This window comes from Schistocerca cancellata, chromosome 7 (genome assembly GCF_023864275.1).
Source record: "Schistocerca cancellata isolate TAMUIC-IGC-003103 chromosome 7, iqSchCanc2.1, whole genome shotgun sequence".
Classification (NCBI taxonomy): domain Eukaryota; kingdom Metazoa; phylum Arthropoda; class Insecta; order Orthoptera; family Acrididae; genus Schistocerca; species Schistocerca cancellata.
The window spans coordinates 501,743,274-501,761,851 of NC_064632.1; the positions used below are offsets into that span (position 1 = coordinate 501,743,274).

At 44.6% G+C, this 18,578-nt stretch overlaps 1 protein-coding gene across 1 annotated transcript in view; it reads left to right on the plus strand.

The window, feature by feature from the left end:
• The first annotated feature begins 1,745 nt into the window (after window positions 1-1,745).
• The window catches only part of LOC126092858 (uncharacterized), a 50,908-nt gene continuing 34,075 nt past the window's right edge, over window positions 1,746-18,578 (plus strand). The window contains exons 1-2 of the mRNA XM_049908588.1: window positions 1,746-1,991; window positions 13,788-13,931. Of these exons, the coding sequence (XP_049764545.1) occupies window positions 1,746-1,991; window positions 13,788-13,931 (390 nt within the window). The remainder of the gene's footprint in view (window positions 1,992-13,787; window positions 13,932-18,578) is intronic.

An 18,578-nucleotide genomic window follows, 5' to 3' on the forward strand; every position in this document is an offset into this window, starting at 1 on the left:
AAGGATGTAGTTTGCAGTAAGTACTGGGAGATAAAGCAGTTTGCACAGAATAGAGTAGCATGGAGTGCTGCATCAAACCAGTCTCAGGACTGAAGACCACAACAACAACAGTTTCTGTTACACTTGAACTGTTTACTGTACGTGTAATTCCATTTTTATATTCACTGTTCACTGACAAGTATTCTGTTATTTTTTTTTTTTTCCGGACCACGCTGAGCTACCGTGCCGGCTCTTCGGCCATCCGAGCCATCTATCAGAACCTTCCATTCGTACTTTACGTATATTTACGTTCACAAATGACGTACTTATTGAGAGTCTAGGGGCTGGATTTGGCAAATAAAAACGAAATAGCGGTGCCTGTGTTACTAAGAACTATGATGCATTGTTCCTTCGGACATGGGTGGATGACCAAAGGAGCGGGCAATGCAGCGATTGTAGCCGTGAAGAAATACAGGGGCCGGCCGGAGTGGCCGTGCGGTTCTAGGCGCTACAGTCTGGAGCCGGGCGACCGCTACGGTCGCAGGTTCGAATCCTGCCTCGGGAATGGATGTGTGTGATGTCCTTGGGTTAGTTAAGTTTAATTAGTTCTAAGTTCTAGGGGACTGATGACCTCAGAAGTTAAGTCACATAGTGCTCAATGCCATTTGAACCATTTTGAAATACAGGGAATGTAGTCGCAGCTGCGAAGATGAACCACCTTCGTCTGCATATTGGAAAGATGACAATGAAATTTCCGCACAAATTTTCATTTCGTCATTCCCTTACACAGCTGATTTCATAACGGCTATATTCGGCTCAGAGCCTCTTTCTTCAGACATGCATGCGGGCAGCGACTTTCAATTAAATAAAGGTGCTCTCACGTGCAGGAATTACATAATGTGTGTGGGAGTAGAGGCTGTGACGTAGGAAGACAACATATCGAAGTTAGGATCTGGCCGTGAGTCATCCACATATGGCCAAGGCGGTTAAGGCGATTGCTCGCGTAAAGCGGGATATAGCTTCAAATGGTTCTGAGCACTATGGGACTTAACATCTGAGGTCACCAGTCCCCTAGAAGTTAGAACTACTTAAACCTAACTAACCCAAGGACATCACACATCCATGCCCATGGCAGGATTCGAACCTGCGACCGTAGCGGTGTCGTGGTTCCAAACTGTAGCGCCTAGAACAGCTCGGCCACTGCGGCCGGCCGGGATATAGGAGTTCGAGTCCCAGCGTGGTACACATTTTCAATGCCGTCAGTCCAACAGCCATAGGTAGTTCATATTCGCAACTGCGAATATATTTTCCCTGTTTCTTGACTACTGTAGACGCTGTAGTGCCATTCGCTTCAGACAAGTGTGAATTTCTTAATAACGCAGTCAGTGCTATTTCGAATTTGAACAGATAAAGCTGCACTTGAAAGCCGACTTATAATAGAGCGTGATATGGCTGCTTATGGTCAGGTAAAATAGCTACGAAATTTACTCAACAATATGTGTCAATCTTATCAAGCACAAGTAACCAGCGTAACCCAATGGACCACAGAAAGCGGTATATCGCAGTAGAAATCAGCTGGACCCAACCTAACATTGCGGTATGACAAGAGCGGAATGAAGCCCCCACTTATGCTGCGTCACTGATCCAGAACTTCGTGATACACAGTACAGGTGCTCCTTGTGACGTAGTTCGAGGGAAAGAATGGAGTCCGCCGACAGACTGTGCCCGCAGGGGTTGGCCGCAGACTGCACCGACTTGTTCCCCAGATGGAGGCTGAGGCGAAGGCGCTCCTGGGCCCCAGCGGGACGGCCCTGCAGCTGCTGGGGATGTGGCGGCCCCCCGGCTCGGCGCCAGCCGGCCCCTGGATGCTGGCCGCGCTCTTCGTCGTCGCCACTGACGCGCTCGTGTCCGCCTCCAGCTTCGTCCAGCTCGTCGTCGACACCCCCACCGACCCGGAGACGCTGCGCGACGTCTTCTTCCAGTGCACATGCAGCGGCGCTTGGGCCGTCAGGGTGAGTGACAAGTCTGGTTGAGGAGCGACGCGAACACAGATTTTTGGACAACATGGTTGTGGAGAGAATCAGCGATTAGTATGATTAATCGATAATTCAAAAACAGTCTTAATCGCATTTAATATTGTTATTATACCGCCAACCGGTTTCAACCCGACGTAGGGGTCATCTTCTGAGCGTTTACATTGTGAAATTATATATATCTGTCAGAAGGACTCTATTATACAACAGCTAAAATTACGTAAATTTAAAATATGTTACCCATTGGTAGACTGCTGGTGGTGTCACTCCTGTCTACATCACGGCATGAAACTATGCGAGTCTAACCATTCGTGTGGGCTTAAGTAGCGTACTGAGATCACGTGAATAGACGGCAACACCCCCAGCGGCGATCAACGGCATTTAAGGGGCTCCGGAAAGGCTCAAAATCATGAAAAGTTCAATTTTTACTTTTTTGCGTTTTCTGAATCTGCAGACTATTACCTTATAATAGATATATAATTTATTCAATTCCGAAGACTACAACTATTTTTAAATTTTTTTTGAAATGTGTTCTACATGGGCGTGACCCACTGTGGCGCTGTTAAACTGCTGTCAAATGGTGTTATTATTATCGTCCGTGTTCATCAGGTACATTTTAGTGATGTGAGATAAAGTATGTGTTGTGGATAACCTGTGATGGTTCAATATATATCGCTGGTGTGATTGTCGATTGTTTCATGTTTATTTACTCTGTCGTTATCTCGAAAATATTCGTAATTAATTCTGTTCCTTGAGTCTCTGTTTTGTCGAAGTGTAATAATGAGTAAAAGTAAAGTTATTAGAAATCCTCTGAAGGATGGCAACATTGTAAGGTGCAAGGTATTTAGAAATATGGGAATGAAGATAGGTTCTAACATGGTACGAGCGATGCTTGCTTTAGACAAGGAACGCCTTCGGGCTGCCGACAGGGCTGTAAAGAGTCTAGAAATACAAGCAAGAGTAAACAGGAGGAGGAACAAGAGGAAGCTGGAGGAGGAGTTTGCAGAGGATGAAGATAATCCATCCTATGGACCTGGAATGCACTAAAAAGTTAATCCAATCTTTGTCGCTCGATTCCCAAAACTTTTATTTTCTCATACTAATTACATGTTTTCTAAGGATCTTCCAAACATATTTGTTTCAAACTTTCAGTAAATGTTACACAGTACCTTCTGCATAATTTAACACAGCCTTTTTCCAAAAAACTGTATATTTTTTAATATATAAATAAAAATTGCAAAAAAGTGTTGTGAATTTTCATTACAATTGAAAAAAAGTCATCTTGAATAACTGAACTAAAATTCTGTAAAATCCCTGTGTTAAGTTGTAGCCCATATTCCAATAAATAATCTGTAAAAAGTTCAACTTCCTACCTCAAATACTTTGTGAGGAAAGATGTAATTTATAAGCGTTATTTTAACATTGCAAGTATAGGGCGTTCCGGAGCCCCTTAATACAGTTTATTTTGTGACAAGTAATTACATAAAATAAACTGTATTAAATGCCGTTGATCGCCGCTGGGGGTGTTTCGTCTATTCACGTGATCTAAGTACGCTATTTAAGCCCATACGAAGAGTTAGACTCGCATTGTTTCCTGCCGTTATGTAGACAGGAGTGACACCACCAGCAGTCGACCAATGGGTAACATATTTTAAATTTACGTAGTTTTAGCTGTTGTATAATAGAGTCTTTCTGACGGATATCTATAATTTCACAATGTAAACGCCCAGAAGATGACTCCTACGTCGGGTTGAAACCGGTTGGCGGTATAATAACAACATTAAATTCGATAAGACTGTTTTTCAATTATTGACGAGAACACAGCCCAAGGGAGTTCAGTAAGTAATGAAACACATTTTTTCTGAAAGCAGGTCAGATATATTGAGAATTGCAATATACCAGGGCCGGCTACGGCGTGCCATACTTCACGAGTACAGCGTGTGTGGCCCTCGGACGGGCCAAGGTGAAGCCTGTCACTCAGCTCTGCTCGGTCTTTCTCGGAAGTACTCGGAGCAACGCGGAATTTAATTCAGCATTGCGGTGCGTCATTTTTCGGTCTGCACAGCTCTCTTCAGTTTGGCACAATTGTGCTGTCAGCGCTGTTTAACCTTCGCTATTCGTTTAAGCTATGAAGGACGTTCACAGGCCCAGTGGCTGTTTGCACAAAACGAGGTAGTCTCGTGATGTATCGTCGCAATCTTTTAAAACGAATCGGGATGACAGAAGAGGGTGATAAGAATTCTCAGTTCGCATAAGTGACAGGTACTGTTTACCTGCTACGAACAACATTAAAACATTAAATACCAACGAGAAAGAATTTAAAGATTTTGTGGACAATGTAAGAGCAAAAATTTGTGACGATCGACGGACGGGACTCATTGTTCTGTTCATCAAAAAGCATTTTGTGCTTATTTGCAGGCATGGAGCAAGTGAAGAAATTGGTGGTACAAATAGCGAAATATCTGAAGTCGCACGCATTATTCCATTCTCAGCTGCAACAGTTTTAGTGGAACCGAATAAAGAGTATCGATAATTCAGACATTACAACAAAGTCCGTTGACTAAGTCAAGTGGCATGCCCGGTATGATTTTTTCGATTTAAAACTCGCTATTGTTGAATTTATAAACTACAAAAGACTGCAAGAACGAAAATGAGTCCAGACTTCGCATTTTGCACACATCGCATATTAACTTCTTATTTTATGGGAATGTATTTAAAAGAAAATCGCAATGTAGAATGTACACTTTCTGACAAGGAGTGTCCAATTCCCTCAGCTCTCTGGCGTTAAAGGAAACGCTAGGTTTGAAGAATTTATTGTGGCCTTGAAAGAATGACAGGGATAGTTTTATAAAGATTTTGAGGACACTGCCAATCATACATCGGTTTCCGAGCTGTTTTCGAGACTGTTTGCCGTTTCTGTAGAAAGCGTTCCTGCGGATGTGAAAGTGTAACTGATTGGCCTTTAAGGTAATTCCCGTTCTAACGGAAAATCTTTCTGTGTTAAAACCGTTAAGGATGTCTACATAGCTTTCCTCACGAAGACTTTCAAAGTCTCCATAATGAGGTTGCAACAGTGCTACAATATTACGATCGACATGTGTGTGTCAGAGACCAATTTTCTCGTTTATGAAACTAAATAAGTCACGATTACATGGCAACTTGAGTGCGAAGCCCTATCAAGTTGTCTGCGTCTGTCCTTATGCCAACAGATTGTGCCAAGTATAATTTATGTATTCAGCGGGCCAAAAATAGTGAAATAATTCTGAAAGTTTGTTTTGTTTGTCACCAATGTTGTTGAGTAATGTGAAATATATAAAGAAGTCGTGTGCAGCGAGACTGCACTACCATTTGAATGCGGTGTGTTTGCAGTTTTCCGCTCTTCCCTCTCCTCTCGCTCAGACAGCGTGGCGTGACGTTGGGGGAAAGGTGAAACGACTCGTGGCTGGGCACGGCAAGCGAGCCGAAACCTTACCCGCTCCTGCAGTACACCATATTACACCCGAATCTTTTGGCTCCAAAACGCTATTTTTCAACATAAACTCCATTCAACGCGGCAGCCTTACGCCACGTTACTGGGAGGGCTAGTATGCCCGCAAGGTACCTCTGTACTGGTCGACGTCGGAGCCAAAGTTTTGTTGCGCCAGCAACCTCCAAATCAACCATGTACTGCTTCCTGTGGAGTGCATGCTTCATTGGGCAAAGCAGACAGAAAGTCAGAAGGTGTGAGAACCGGGCTGTTGCGTGGATAGGAAAGAACGTACCAATGAAGTTTTGTCGGCTCCTCTCGGGTGTGCACACTTGTGTGAGGCCTTGCCCTGCGTGGCTTCTTCGCGAAGAGTCTTCAGTCTTCGACTAATGTGGAGTTCACAACCAATTCATGTTTTGCCTCCTATTTAATTCTGGTGGTGCGTCTTCAAGAGGTGATTGGCTTCTTGATTTTTTTTCCACTCTTTTTACTTCTTCAGTAACAGCCTATGCTGTAAGGAGCTGGGGTCAGCGTGTGTTGGCATTGCGCTGGATCTTCTGCCCCAGTGTGCGGATGTACCGATTTTCGGACTGCCGCGCCTTTTCGTAGAAGCGACGGGCAACCGTTCGGATGTGTGCCTTGACTTTGCGGACCTCAGCGAGGTCGTGCAGCGGTCCGGATGGGAAGTCCCTCTGCAAGTGCAGCGCGAGGCGCAGAGCCCTGTTCTGCAAAGATTGTAGTTTCTTCAGGTGGTCGTCTGCCGCGTTCCCCCAGACGACGGCCGCGTAATCGAAGACAGGGCGGATTAGCGCCCTATATAACGTTACGCCCAGTCGCGGAGGAAGAGTCGACGTCGGGTTGAGCAGGGGGTAGAGCTTAAGAAGTCGACCCCTTGCTTTGTTTACGACGCTCTTCACATGTGGGCCCCAGGTGAGGCGGCGATCTATGGTGACCCCAAGATACTGCGCAGTCGGTCGCCAGTTGACAGGACTGCCTCCAACGATGATTGGGGGCAGAGCGGCTGGGATGACACGACGGGTTGCAGTGAAAAATTGCGTCTTAGCTCCGTTAAACTGCAGCTTCCACTTGATGGCCCAAGCGGCGAGGGTGTCAACGGCGTGCTGTAACCTCTGGCGAAGTGTGGCTGCACTCATGCTTCGTGAATAGAGCGCAGTATCGTCAGCGTATAGTGCAAGGTGCACACGAGGGACCGTTGGCGTGTCAGCCGTGTACAGCGTGTACAGGATCGGCCCCAAAACCGACCCTTGTGGCACGCCTGCTCTGATGGGACGCACTGTTGACAAGCCAGTTTCTGCACGGACATGAAAAGTCCGCCCATCGAGGTGGGCCTTGCGTTGGGAAGGTGAAGATAATCTGCATTCTTGTGGCAACGAATCTGCGAAAGTCGTTTCTTCATTTTCCTGAGGATAGCACAATACACTTCACAGCTGATCATTGCACCGTGATGTATAATATCAAACACAATAACATCTGCAGAGCGCTACACAGTGTAGCCTTGACTTTAATGAACGGAACTGATATCTGGCGTTTCGCAAGGTAGTGTCACAGGCCCTCTGCTGTTCCTGATTTACATAAATGATCTGGGTGATAATCTTAGCAGCTCCCTTAGATTGTGTGCAGATGACGCTGCAATTTACCGTTTAGTAAAATCATCAGACGATCAATTACAATTAGAAAATGATCTAGAGAGAATTTCTGTATGGTGCGAAATGTGGCAATTGGCACTAAACAAAGAAAAGTGCGAGGTCATGCACATGGGTACTAAAAGAAACCCGATACATTTTGGGTATACGATAAATCGCAGAAATTTAAGGGCTGTCAATTCGAGTAAATACCTAGGAATTACAATTACGAGCAACTTAATCTGGACAGAGCACATAGATAATATTGTGGGGAAGGCGAAACTGAGACTGCGATTTGTTGGCAGAACACTTAGAAGATGAGACAAACCCACTAAGGAGATAGCCTACATTACACTTGTCCGTCCTCTGCTGGAATACTGCTGCGCGGTGTGGGATCCTTACCAGACAGGGTTGACGAAGGACATCGAAAAAGTGCAAAAAAGGGCAGCTCGTTTCGTGTTATCGCGCAATAGGAGTGAGAGTGTCACCGATATGATACGCTAGTTGGGGTGGGAGTCACTGAAACAAAGGCGGTTTTCTTTGCAGCGAGATCTATTTACGAAATTTCAATCACCATATTACTCTTCCGAATGCGAAAATATTTTGTTGACACCCACCTACGTAGGGAGAAATGATCATCATAATAAAATAAGAGAAATCAGAGCTCGAACGGAAAGGTTTAGGGGTTCCTTTTCCCCACGCGCCATTAGAGAGTGGAATGGTAGAGAAGTAGTATGAAAATGGTTCGATGAACCCTCTACCAGGCACTTAAGTGTGAATTGCTGAGTAACCATGTCGATGTAGAACGGCTGAGAGTGCAGCTTCTAATCATTCTGCGTGGTGTCTCTTTGTTCCATATCGTGTCTCCCCACAACTTTCGCGCAACGACGCTCAGAGCGTGTTTTTTAGGGAATTGACTGGTTTGAACCTGGGACCTGTTGCTGGTAAGGAGACGTCAGACCACACATGACATGTAGAGACTAGCGATGATATAACCAAATACTTAATGATTTCAGCGTCAGCTCCACTGCACTCCCTGTAAAGGAATCTTAATAATAACTAACTGTGGTGGAAGGGGTTCAAGGCTTTCCTATTTTTAGTTAGCTGGTAAAATAACGTCGAAAAAGCAGTTAAGTTTACCATTGGAAATTTTATTCTACTCACAAAACATTGTTTATAAATTGCACTATTGATAAAATGAAATATCTTAATAAAGGATGATAAAAACCAACTGCATTCAACAAAAATCTGAATGAAAATTCCCTGAGTGGGTTTCCAAGTTCTACAATGGATCGAAGGATGACCTATGCCATATCACATCTATAATCTAGGTTTAAATTAAGTTTCATAAAAGAGAAAACTATCAAAATGGTCTACAGCGACCCTCAATTATCTGTAATTACTTATCTAACTTGTCGTAAATTACAGTGGCTGATGTGGCTTCTCAATAACTATATACCAGAAAAATCATCGAGTTTCAGATTTTTACTTCAAGTGGCAAATGTGAACACCATGAGCTTTAATTGACGATCGACACTAGTATTACGTAAAGGGGATGTAACAGATGAGACTTCTGCAGTTCTGAGTGAAGCCTTATGTGCTCAAAAATGCGGCATCGCGTGCGTTCATTACCTTGTCGGTGTTCGTCAAGGGGGGGGGGGGGGGGGGGGCGGGCGGCACAGCTCCACGCACCTCGCCCTCTCGGAAGCAACTCTCTCTTAACTTCTCCTTACTACAATTTACCGAAGTTGGTTTAAAAAAAACCATCTGGCTGTGTTTTCATCTTACCAATCAGGGTCTCAATGTTAACCTTAAGCTCCGCCTACAAAAATTCTGTCTATCCAATGAGAAACGTTATACTTTCCGTTGTGGGGCAATGTTTTTAAAGTTTGCAACGTAGCAGAGACGCGAAAAAGTCTCACGCTAAAATTTGCAGCTGGTGTGCTCCTTTTAGCGTTATCGTAAGATCTATACTGTTCTTCTGGTGGGCTCTATCTTTTAACATGGGCTGGGGGGTGGTCCTAACGTAACAGAGACGCGAAAAAGTCTCACGCCTGACACCTTACAAGCTATCAGCTTTTTCTTCGGAGGCAATTGCCGTTTTGTTTCCGTTTCGAAGTGATGAACCCGTGTTTCATCGCTTGTGAGGATGATGCACAAATATTTGTCACGATCAGCTTCATAACGCGCAAGAAATTCCACACAGGTGCTCCTATATTGATCTTTATGGTCTTCTGTTAGGCAGCGAAGAACCCAGCGGGCACACACTCTCGAGTACCCCACCTGGTGGGTGAGTGTCACAGCACCGCCAACAGAAATGTGCAATTGTGAAGCGAAGTCGATCACCGCGAAAGAGAGTGTCAGCACGTTCCAACAGTGCTGGGGTCAGCGCTATGTGCAACTGGCCATCACGCAGGCAATCAGCCAGGCTTGTGCAACAGTGTTGCGATGATGACAGACGTCGCGCCCGACTCAGTGTGCTTTCGCTCACTGCCAGGTCTCCACAGACGTTGTCCAAGCACCTATGAATATCTGCGATACTCTGGTTTTCCGCCAAAAGAAACTCAATCACAGCTCTCTGCTTGGAAACCACCTCTGTTATGAATGCCACTTTGAAGCTTACGTATAACGTCGCCACCAAACGAAAATTCATGAAATTATACATGCTGAAGAAGGAATGTTCCACGATGACCCAGAACAAATTCTACACCGTTTCAACCGAAAATGGCAGAGAAAAGAATGTGTTGCATTACACTTACCAAACACCCTCATAGAACAGTTTTATTGATAAGTATCCAAAACGAAAATACTCCACCTTTCGAGAAAGTTAATCAGTACAATAATTTGCGATGGTTCGTGATTCGCACTGCATTTGCACAAGTCAGAAACTTAGGCTGGAATCTTAAGCGAAACACTCAACGTCTGATATGCTGTTGGAAAGTAGAACAAAATATCACGTTAGGGGTCGACAACCGATATTACATTCCTGGTCATCTCCAAAGGCGGGGGGTGGAGAGGGGACAGCCCTGCAGGGTCTATGGTCTCAATTTCCTCCAGCACTACTTGAGACATTTTTCGAGTCGACGCCACATCTTCTTGCGGCACTTTGAGTGCTCGGGAGGGACCTACACGATATTAGGCAGGGTACCAGTTTCTTTGGCTCTTCAGTGTACTTGCCATCGTGTGCCCCCTTCCCTCTCCCACCCCCCTTCCAAACACCAACAAACAGACATGTGGGCCAACGACCTCTGACTGTTGATCAAGGCGACGTGAATGAATGAAGCTCCGTCGTCTTCTTAGGGAACCTCTTCGAAGTTAGGCGGCTGATAAACCACTGCTATAAGAATGGATGCTGTGTACAGTCTGTGCATGTCAGTGACTCACCCCAATTTATCAAGGCAACGGTATCAAACATCCATCTAATTAACGAACGCCACCTTTTTGAATCATTTAATGTTCATGTGTGTGTAAATTCGTAAGGGACAAAACTGCTGAGGTCGTGGTTCCCTAAGCTTACACACTATTTAAACTTACACTGACTTATGCTAAATCAACACACACACTCATGCCCGATGGAGGGCTCGAACCTCCGGAGGAAGGGGCAGTGCAATCCGTGACATGGCGCCTCAAACCGTGCGGCCACTCAGCGCGGCTAATATTCATGAAGCAACTACCGAATGGTAGCAAGACCATAGGCCCTTGGCACAGTTCACCTGGGAGTGCGTTTTTGCAACGAGCGAAAAACTGAAAGACAGAAGAAAATGACAAGAGTGAGGCCGGAGCAGGACTGAGAACGAGGAGGGGACTAGCAATGTTGACATGAAAGTAAGCTTTTTGAATGAAACGTACGAGCCGGCCGCTGATGGCCGAGCAGTTCTAGGCGCTTCAATCTGGATCCGCGCGACCCCTACGGTCGCAGGTTCGAATCCTGCCTCGCGCATTGATGTGTGTGATGTCCTTAGCTTAGTTAGGTTTAAGTAGTTCTATGTTCTAGGGGACTGATGACCTTAGAAGTCCCATAGTGCTCAGAGCCATTTAAACCATTTTTTGAAATGTACGAAGATTTTGATTTTGTGCTGGACTTGAAACGGCTCAGCCACGAGGCTCGCAGAAACTATCTCAAGGCCAAATGCAAAAGGACTCGCTAAATTTTCGAGCATGATTTAGACGCAGAACAACAATATGTAGAAATTTTGAGACGAGTTTGCTGATATCAAGCTGCGATTTCAACAAGCTACAAAGACTAGAAGAGGTCTTCCAGTTCATTATTAACGACAGTTACGGAACCGTCTTTCAGAATGTATGAAAAGCCGTCCAAGTCTGGATAACAATCGCTGTCTCCATTGCTAGTTGCGAGACATCCTGCCATAAATGTAAGTTCATACGTTTTTCTCATTGGGCGTCTATGCGACAAACGGGAAAAATTTCGCTCAATGAACTTGTAATAGAAGGAAGAAAACAGAATAATGTAATTTTGACCAGTGGTTCAGCAATTTATAGCATCGAATAGATGAAAGTGTGCTCCTTTTTCAAACTGTATGAACTGTAGTGATAACAAGTTCAGAATAAGCAGTAAAAAACCCATTTGTTCTCTACCACAAGGCAAGAAAAGGGGGTTCTGTATGCACCAAATGGCTCTAGTGTTCTATATCGAAAACTGTTGGGAATAGAAACCATATTGTTTCAGGAAACTGTGGCTGTCACTTTGTGCTGTATTGATCTTTCCATCTTTGATTTCTTGGGTAACTGCTCAGTAACTGTTCAGTAAAGAAAGGAAGAAACAATTTTTCAAATGTTTATCCACTAATTAGGAGTACAAAATACTTGTGTATTCTGTTAATATCGTAAAAAGCCAATAAGAGACTTTTTTTTTAAGGAATTTCCTATCTTCACTGCCTTTTGGGCATGATGATTCCCGTGTCTTTATTCCCTAAGATATATTTGCTTCCCATTCGAGAATTCTAGTTTACGATAGACCAGATCTCTTCACATGGCTGAATTTTATTGACTAAAAACAACTTTTTGAGCTAAGGGGTCAAACCTGGGCAATGGGATGTGTGGGGAAACTTTCTAATGCAACTAGTGCACTTTCGCCATCGCAATTGCTTATGCTCTAGCAGGTTCATTGTCATAGTCGATATGTACTGCTTAAACGCAAATCTCGACTGATTTTTTCAACTCACAGTGAGAATGAATGCGTAGTTTTATATAGAAAGAGCTAGTCTCTGTCATACCCTTTTTCAGATAACCGCTATTTATGGGATCTAGTGAGCCGCAGAAGGAAAAGGAGCCTTCTTTTTTCTCCTGTGTCATAATGGTTTTTATTCTTTTCCAGAGCGCTCTTAGGTTAGTCAACATATTGATTTCACTGCGGTTTTGTCTTCATTTGAAATGGTAGAGCCACATTATCTGCAGCAACATAATGACGTTTTGCAGATGATGCCTCTACTTTTACAACCAAGAATTTCTCAAGCAGTTCCACCTCCAGTTTTGCGACACTCATTCGAAAGGAACCAAGGTCTACAATGGGCTGGATGTCACACAGGGAACTGTTGTCTCCCATCGCCGATGAGGTCATTAGAGACGGGGCACAAGCTCGGATAGGACAAAGACGAGGAAACAAAATGGCTGTGTCCTTTGAAAGGAACTACCAAAGCGTCCCACTTGACTGTTTTTATATAGAAAGAGCCAGTCTCTGTCATACCCTTTTCAGATAACCGCTATTTATGGGATCTAGTGAGCCGCAGAAGGAAAAGGAGCCTTCTTTTTTCTCCTGTGTCATAATGGTTTTTATTCTTTTCCAGAGTGCTCTTAGGTTAGTCAACATATTAATTTCACTGCGGTTTTGCCTTCATTTGAAATGGTAGAGCCACATTATCTGCAGCAACATAATGACGTTTTGCAGATGATGCCTCTACTTTTACAACCAAGAATTTCTCAAGCAGTTCCACCTCCAGTTTTGCGACACTCGTTTGAAAGGAACCAAGGTCTACAATGGGCTGGATGTCACACAGGGAACTGTTGTCTCCCGTCGACGATGAGGTCATTAGAGACGGGGCACAAGCTCGGATAGGACAAAGACGAGGAAACAAAATGGCCGTGTCCTTTGAAAGGAACTACCAAAACGTCCCACTTGACTGTTTAGGTTAACTCGGGGCACAAGCTCGGATAGGACAAAGACGAGGAAACAAAACGGCCATGTCCTTTGAAAGGAACTACCAAAGCGTCCCACTTGACTGTTTAGGTTAACTCGGGAAAATGAATCCGGATGGGAAACTGTTGTGTTCCCACACACTAGTCGAGTGTCTTACCGCAATGTCACCTCGCTTGGTGCTATCTCTCAGGAATGGGGTCAACCACCTCCTAGACAATATGCAATGTCCCTGCCATTCATCTGAGCCAGACAGACTAAACCATGTATCACATTAACTGTTTTGTGCTTAGTAGGTTTCAGAACTTTACTAATCGCCTGTTTTAAATCCCGTTCTGGTTCATCTTTGTTCTGAAATCCGTCTATATTGCTGTTTATGATGTGTGCTCCAACTTTTTACCACTCATAACTTACCTATATTTTTATACATATTCCCGAATACTGCTATATCGACTTCAACTTCTGCATTCCTAATGTACAGAACGGCTGATTTCCTTTGCTGTTGATGTTGACAGGCGGTGCTCTTCATGCAGCAGAGAGATCGCTTGGGACGTCTGGTAGTGACGCTGTTGGACACAAGGAAGAGATACGTTGAGCAAGTTCCAGGAATCAGGCGTATCTATGACCGGCGCGCTGCAACAGTCTTCAACGTCTGGCAGGTCAGTTTATTGACGTGTTCATGTTATTATTATTGTTATTGTTATTATTATTTAGTAATAATTTACATTTCTCTTACCTGGGGGGGGGGGTCGTGGCAGTCGTTAAATCAACTTTCTTGGACAGTAAAATTTTTAAACAATGGCATTGAGAAGGTACCAATGGCGGATACAGAAATATTTCAAGGAGGGGGCGCTAAAGATATCTTGAGCTACTTTTACTTTTACCGTAATAAAAAATAATGAGGTCACATGCAAAGTTTAAGAAAGTTTTATTTAAACTGAATATGTACATGTAAAAGACAATGCCATGCTATGATATAAAAAAAGTTCCAACTGTGGTTCTCTTCCTTATACAGGGTGGTCCATTGGTAGTGACCGGGCCAAATATCTCACGAAATAAGCGTCAAACGAGAAAATTACAAAGAACGAAAATCGTCTAGCTTGAAGGGGGAAACCAGATGGCGCTACGGTTGGCCCGCTAGATGGCGCTGCAATAGGCCAAACGGATATCAACTGGCTTTTTTTAAAAATAGGAACCCCCATTTTTTATTACATATTAGTGTAGTACGTAAAGAAATATGAATGTTTTAGTTGGATCACTTTTTTCACTTTGTGACAGATGGCGCTGTAATAGTCACAAACGTATAAGTACGTGGTATCACGTAACATTCTGCCACTGCGGACGGTATTAGCTTCGTGATACATTACCCGTGTTAAAATGGACCGTTTTCCAATTGCGGGAAACGTCGATATCGTGTTGATGTATGGCTATTGTGATCAAAATGCCCAACGGGCGTTTGCTGTGTGTGCTGCTCGGTATCCTGGACGACATCATCCAAGTGTCCGGACTGTTCGCCGGATAGTTACACAGGAAGTGTTCAGCCACATATGAAACGTCATCCACGATCTGCAACAAATGATGGTGCCCAGGTAGGTGTTTTAGCTGCTGTCGCGGCTAATCCGCACATCAGTAGCAGACAAACTGCGCGAGAATCGGGAATCTCAAAAACGTCTGTGTTGAGAATGCTACATCAGCGTCGATTGCACCCATACCATATTTCTGTGCACCAGGAATTGTACGGCGACGACTTTGAACGGCGTGTACAGTTCTGCCACTGGGCACGAGAGAAATTGCGGGACGATGACAGAATTTTTGCACGCCTTCTGTTTAGCGACGAAGCGTCATTCACCAACAGCGGTAACGTAAACCGGCATAATATGCACTATTGGGCAACGGAAAATCCACGATGGCTTGACAAATGGAAGATCAGCGACCTTGGCGGGTAATGTATGGTGCGGAATTATGGGAGGAAGGATAATTGGCACCCATTTTATCGATGGTAAATTCGTTAAGTACATCGTCAATACGACAATCAACATCAGGGTGAGTGTTCAACAGATCTAAGCCATTAAGTAGATCCTACTTCATCGTCGACTTCAACAATATCTTTCTACGCCACAACGCTGAAAAACGTTTTTCTACGGTAGCAATAAATGCTGGTAGACAAGCAAATATTACGCTCAGCAGGTGAAAAGCAGGGTAGTCAGATCTAGGACAAACAACAGCACTTGCATAACAGGATCACGATCATTAAGGGCGTTTATGTTCGTTGCTTGCATTGAAGAATCTCTCCCTTTAGTCTCATTTCTTAATATTTGAAACGACAATAAAAACTAAACGAGCAGCGATGGAAATACACCGTTTGTTGCAATATGCTTGGGACAACAGTACATTTTCAGGCGGACAAACTTTCGAAATTACAGTAGTTACAATTTTCAACAACAGATGGCGCTGCAAGTGATGTGAAAGATATAGAAGACAACGCAGTCTGTGGGTGCGCCATTCTGTACGTCGTCTTTCTGCTGTAAGCGTGTGCTGTTCACAACGTGCAAGTGTGCTGTAGACAACATGGTTTATTCCTTAGAACAGAGGATTTTTCTGGTGTTGGAATTCCACCGTCTAGAACACTGTGTTGTTGCAACAAGCCGAAGTTTTCAACGGAGGTTTAATGTAACCAAAGGACCGAAAAGCGATACAATAAAGGATCTGTTTGAAAAATTTCAACGGACTGGGAACGTGACGGATGAACGTGCTGGAAAGGAAGGGCGACCGCGTACGGCAACCACAGAGGGCAACGCGCAGCTAGTGCAGCAGGTGATCCAACAGCGGCCTCGGGTTTCCGTTCGCCGTGTTGCAGCTGCGGTCCAAATGACGCCAACGTCCACGTATCGTCTCATGCGCCAGAGTTTACACCTCTATCCATACAAAATTCAAATGCGGCAACCCCTCAGCGCCGCTACCATTGCTGCACGAGAGACATTCGCTAACGATATAGTGCACAGGATTGATGACGGCGATATGCATGTGGGCAGCATTTGGTTTACTGACGAAGCTTATTTTTACCTGGACGGCTTCGTCAATAAACAGAACTGGCGCATATGAGGAACCGAAAAGCCCCATGTTGCAGTCCCATCGTCCCTGCATCCTCAAAAAGTACTGGTCTGGGCCGCCATTTCTTCCAAAGGAATCACTGGCCCATTTTTCAGATCCGAAACGATTACTGCATCAAGCTATCTGGACATTCTTCGTGAATTTGTGGCGGTACAAACTGCCTTAGACGACACTGCGAACACCTCGTGGTTTATGCAAGATGGTGCCCGGCCACATCGCACGGCCGACGTATTTAATTTCCTGAATGAATATTTCGATGATCGTGTGATTGCTTTGGGCTATCCGAAACATACAGGAGGCGGCGTGGATTGGCCTCCCTATTCGCCAGACATGAACCCCTGTGACTTCTTTCTGTGGGGACACTTGAAAGACCAGGTGTACCACCAGAATCCAGAAACAATTGAACAGCTAAAGCAGTACATCTCATCTGCATGTGAAGCCATTCCGCCAGACACGTTGTCAAAGGTTTCGGGTAATTTCATTCAGAGACTACGCCATATTATTGCTACGCATGGTGGATATGTGGAAAATATCGTACTATAGAGTTTCCCAGACCGCAGCGCCATCTGTTGTTGAAAATTGTAACTACTGTAATTTCGAAAGTTTGTCTGCCTGAAAATGTACTGTTGTCCCAAGCATATTGCAACAAACGGTGTATTTCTATCGCTGCTCGTTTAGTTTTTATTGCCGTTTCAAACATACCGGTCATGTTTGAAACACCCTGTATCTACTTGCGAGACAAAGTTACAAAATACGATGATACGGACGCGCGTGCTACATAGGAACGTGTGACCACTCGATAACTCGATTGAGTCGAGTCGACTGACGAAAACAACGAACGATAGCGTGAGGGCTGTCTGGCGGGTGCGGCGCGGGTGGCAATTCGGGCGGCCCCGCAAGGTGTTTGCGCGTGCCCAGCGCGTCCATCACATGTATCCGCCATCGAGGCACAATAACATGGTGATGTTTATTAGAAGATGACGGTGATCCAGCATACATTCTCGTTACGATAAGTAAGGTACGATGGCGGCTTCTGGTAAGGGGACTGAGTTGTAAGTAGAATTGCAGAGGATATTACACAGCTTGAAAAAAAAAAGTGAAGCACCCAGAATGGGATAAGAAAACGATATAAAACTTCACGGGTTGAGAGCGTGTATGTTGATTTGTCACCGATTGCCTTCGTTGAGTCAAATTTGCAAAGCACTTGATAGTATGAGCCCACTTATCAGTATTACCCATTCTGGCCTGGATGCAGGCACTGATTCGGTTGGGAAGGATCTCATAAAGACTTTGTATCTTTCCTCAGACAATCTGGCCCACAACTGTTGTAACTGGTCCATGACATCCTCTGAGTAGCCGTCCCAGCTGGGACAAATCTAGGGATCTTGTTGACCAAAGGAGAACCTCTACATCACTCAGGCAATTCATAGAAAGGCATTCCATGTGTGGACAAGCATTGTACTATTGAAAAATGGCACAATGATAGTGTCACACATGAGGACTCAGGATGTTCACCATGTACCACCATGCCGTCAGAGTTCCCTCAGTCACGACCAGCCGTGAATTGAATTAATACCTGATGGTTACAAATACAGTTGTTAGTGTTGTATTAACACCAGGCTACACATGGGACAGTAATTCCTTAGTTATCCTGCTGCTAGTCTCCGACCAGTGGTCTGGGATGACGCAGAATGATACATGAAGCCCATTTTTTGTTGTCAGATGGCAGACGCAGATTTACCATAATGAGGTTGGCGCACTACACACCGATACTTCCTAGTGGCGGTCATATGTGGTTTATGGGGAACCTTGACAGCGAGTATGCCTGCTCTGAGGTTTCCATGCAGTGCAACATCGGATCTCTCTCATATCAGAATGCCCCCATAAATTTTTATGTTACAGGATACGACAAGTCGGCTAACTCAAGACTCACAATGACGACTCTTTCAATCTCTGTCAGGTACTGATAACTCTGTCTCACACGACTACGCATCTCCATATCCTTCACAATGATCTCTCAACATCTGACGCTGTTCACGCCTCTTACATATCCTTCCAGGCCCGGTAAAAACGCTGAAAACGAGCGGCACTAATGCACTCTAGTGGCGGTTCCATCTGTCGTAGAGAATTACAACTCTAATCATTTACATACTTGCCGATGGTGTGCATGTACGAAATTACATGTGTAGTATGTG